Here is a 3,355-nt window from a genome sequence, read left to right on the forward strand (position 1 = left end):
TTAATACAGAAGGAAAAATAAACATTTGAACAATATAAATGAAAGGATTACAATAGATTATAAAACTTGCCTCTCCCCAGTGGAACGAATAACAAAAGGGAAGAGGAAATTGATAACTTAATATAAGCCTGTGATACTATAATGACCAAAATTTTACATGTGCAAATGATWGGAACTTTGTCATGATGACACAACTGATGCTWTATGTAAAGCTCAGTGTTTTCACGTTGGCAGAAACACTTCGGTCTGCCTTCCACCACACAATCTTGGATGAGCTTGGCAGACATGCAATGTTGACAAWGTATCATCAGATTTACCCTGAAAACTGTACTTTGATATGCAGACTTAAGTGTTAAGSTTATATCCCTAAGTTGAGCTAAATGKGTTCAGTGCTGGATGGTGAATGTCRCACTAAATTTGTTCCATTTGTGCGACTTTGTAACATTAGAACATTTTCAGCATTAATGCMTGTTTTATACTTAAATCTCATTATTTCTCAATTAGGGTCCTGGCCAAAACCCAGAAGGTAAAATGGGTTAGCTACAACWGGAATGAGAGTTAAAAGGTCCAGTGCTCAACAGTTGATATGCATTTGCATGGTTCCGAGCAACTTCATTTAAATACGAAAACCTCTGCTAGGCACAAGGGGAGCGGAGTGACAGGGGAACATGGACACACAGAGTTTTTGACCATTCTTAGCAATGCCCTACAATTTTCCACTCTGACAAAAACCTCTTGCCGATAGCCCTCAATCTCCATGCGCACGGCAGAACTAGGTGTCAATAGCTGTCGAAAATCCCACTTTTCATGCAGTGAATGTCCACATCTCTCCAAAGCTACTACACGCGGTTGAACCCAGTTGCGCGCCCAAGCGACCGCGGTGAGCATTTTACTCGCAGCCATCCTTTGCCAAAAAGCCTTTATCTCCCCTGTTGAGTCTAACAGGGCGGACACTGAAGTCAGTTTCTTATTCGTAGCTAGAACAAAAGACTGTCTGCTTTCAGAGAAAGTTGATCATCCTCTTTAATTCATGACACTTGTATTGATGAGAACTAGACAGAATTATTCTTGAATAAAACTTTTTTTGTTGCGTCAAACTTTTATTGTAGGAGACATTATTATTAATTTATGCTATATGTGATCTCAGTTTCATAACACTGGATTTTTTTTTTTTTTTTACGTATAGTTTATTTAAAGACAGTAAACTGGCTCCACAAGCAAGCGTCCTTGATTTGGCCTCGTGCAATTTGGATAACTCGGATGCATTTTTGTATCTTGTAAGCAGAAATGATGGGACAACTTAAGCAAAAGGCCTTTTGTGAAACTTCGATCCGGACACCAACTTCCGCCTTGGTCACGGGTGAATTCGAGGAGTGAAAAAGTGTTGATCATTGTTATCTTTCATTGTGAGTTCTTGCTTTCTGGCATTGCATATTTCAGTTAAACCGCAGCAGAGTTTCACTCGTCATCTTAAGTGTTAAATATTGTTGTAGAAGTTAGTTAAAACAGGAAAAGTGGAAATTGCTTCATGTTGCAGATATGAATGATGTGCTGTCAAAAAAATTTGACGGAATTGACAAACGTCTCCCAGCACTTTTTCTGAGTTTCTCTTCTCTTTAGGGAACTTTGGTAAGTGTATGGAAGCGCGTTTCTCCTTTTTTTTTCTGCTTTCAATAGATAGTACTCTGGTAACTTTATCTTCTTGCCACATCTCTGCCTCTCTTGTTCTTCACATTCAGCCRTTTTACTCCCCCAGAATCGGATCCAAATACAGAGAAGCAACATTAAGATTCTGTGCTCAACTAATCTGCACTGTAAAACCTAACAGCATATCTTGAAAACAGACATAAGTAAAATTACTGAAATTTACAAAACTATTAAATAGTTAAACTCAAAAAATAATTTTTAAAGTAATAACTGAGTTGTTTTATGTGCAGCAGAAGTTTTGGAGCTTTTTAAATTGTGATAAGTATTTCAACTTTGTTCCACTTACTCGTTTTTTTTTTAGTTGACTTTATATCAAACTTGAAAGCCCTACTAAGCTAACTGTAGTGAAATACACCCAGCATGAATTCATCATCATTTACATTTAATTGCTACTGTGAAATGATTTTTCATGAAAGCAAATCCATTCAATAACTTTGCTTCTTTTCTTATCATCTTGTTGGTTACAGAACTTTTACGTTTTGTTTCTGGTTCAGCACTTCCTGAAACATTATAAGAAGAGCGTTGGAAATATGTAAAATCATTTATTTTTTATGTTTTTTTTTTTTATTTTGGAGTTCCATAAAAACATGTTTGACTTTTTGTTGTTGTTGTTGTTGTTATTTTTATTTATTTAATTTATTCATGCATTTATTTTTGTAACTTACCATGTGACTCTTATTTACTATTAAATGCAATATTTTTTTGAAAAAACATTAGTTCAGATAAAACAGRCTTTGATCCGGACGAACAAGTCTAAAAGACAAATTTCTTGCTTTTTTTTCATTTGGTGGTTTTATCAGCCATGTAAAGGAGAAGTGAAAATGTTTCTTTCCCTTGTCATTTCAGTGCAGCTTCCTGGTGATGGTGACGACGATAAGAACATCGTCCCCCTCGCCTTGTGTTTTTGTTCCGCCCTATAGAAACGGCTGCTAACGCCCAGATCGTTTACCTCCCACCGCCTGTCGGACAGGAAGTCCCAGCAAGCAGCCCCAGAACCTGCGCATCTGTCTTCAGCTTCTGCTCGACGCTTTCTTACTCACGTCCGGTGGTTCGCGTCATAACGGATTGAAAATGCAGCGGAACATCACCAAGTCCCATGTCTTGATCGTGGTAGTTTTTCTTGTCATCCTGGTGTAAGTGTTTGACTTTTTCTTGATTATTTTTGATGTAGTGATGCAAGAAAAGTACAAAAAAAAATAAATAAAAATAGGGGGGGAAGGCATAAAGTCTGTAACGAATAAGAAAATTGCGTATAAAAGTGTCTTATTTTTCATTGTTCAGAATATCATGCAGAGAAGGCGAAAATYTGCTGCCCGTATCCGTTAAATCTGGGTGTTAAAAGTATAAGAATATGTATTTGTGTGAACGAAGGTGCGTCGCGTCGGYCGCCCGCCTCATTACTAAATATCCTCCCTCAAGAACTGCGAAATCGTCTCTGAAGAACTCTCGGATGTAGTTACAGCGAATCATTTATGAGTTAAACTTGACTTGTATTTATTTTTCATTTTTACACATATATCCAACCCTTTGCCCTTTGCATATAATCTATCCCATTATGTCAGGGGTTAAAAAGAGAACTGCTCCACTTCAAATCACATTGCTTAACGGAGGGCTGTTTGTAGCCAATCTTCTCTCCTTGACATGTTTT

At 37.3% G+C, this 3,355-nt stretch overlaps 1 protein-coding gene across 1 annotated transcript in view; it reads left to right on the forward strand.

Annotated features, from left to right (window-relative positions):
* The first annotated feature begins 2,661 nt into the window (after positions 1-2,661).
* LOC103462851 (globoside alpha-1,3-N-acetylgalactosaminyltransferase 1-like) overlaps positions 2,662-3,355 on the forward strand; it is a 21,454-nt gene continuing 20,760 nt past the window's right edge. The window contains exon 1 of the mRNA XM_008405862.2: positions 2,662-2,840. Within this exon, the coding sequence (XP_008404084.1) occupies positions 2,779-2,840 (62 nt within the window). The 5' untranslated portion in view covers positions 2,662-2,778. The remainder of the gene's footprint in view (positions 2,841-3,355) is intronic.

The sequence above is a fragment of the Poecilia reticulata genome, linkage group LG3 (assembly GCF_000633615.1).
Source record: "Poecilia reticulata strain Guanapo linkage group LG3, Guppy_female_1.0+MT, whole genome shotgun sequence".
In the NCBI taxonomy this organism is placed as follows: Eukaryota; Metazoa; Chordata; class Actinopteri; order Cyprinodontiformes; family Poeciliidae; genus Poecilia; species Poecilia reticulata.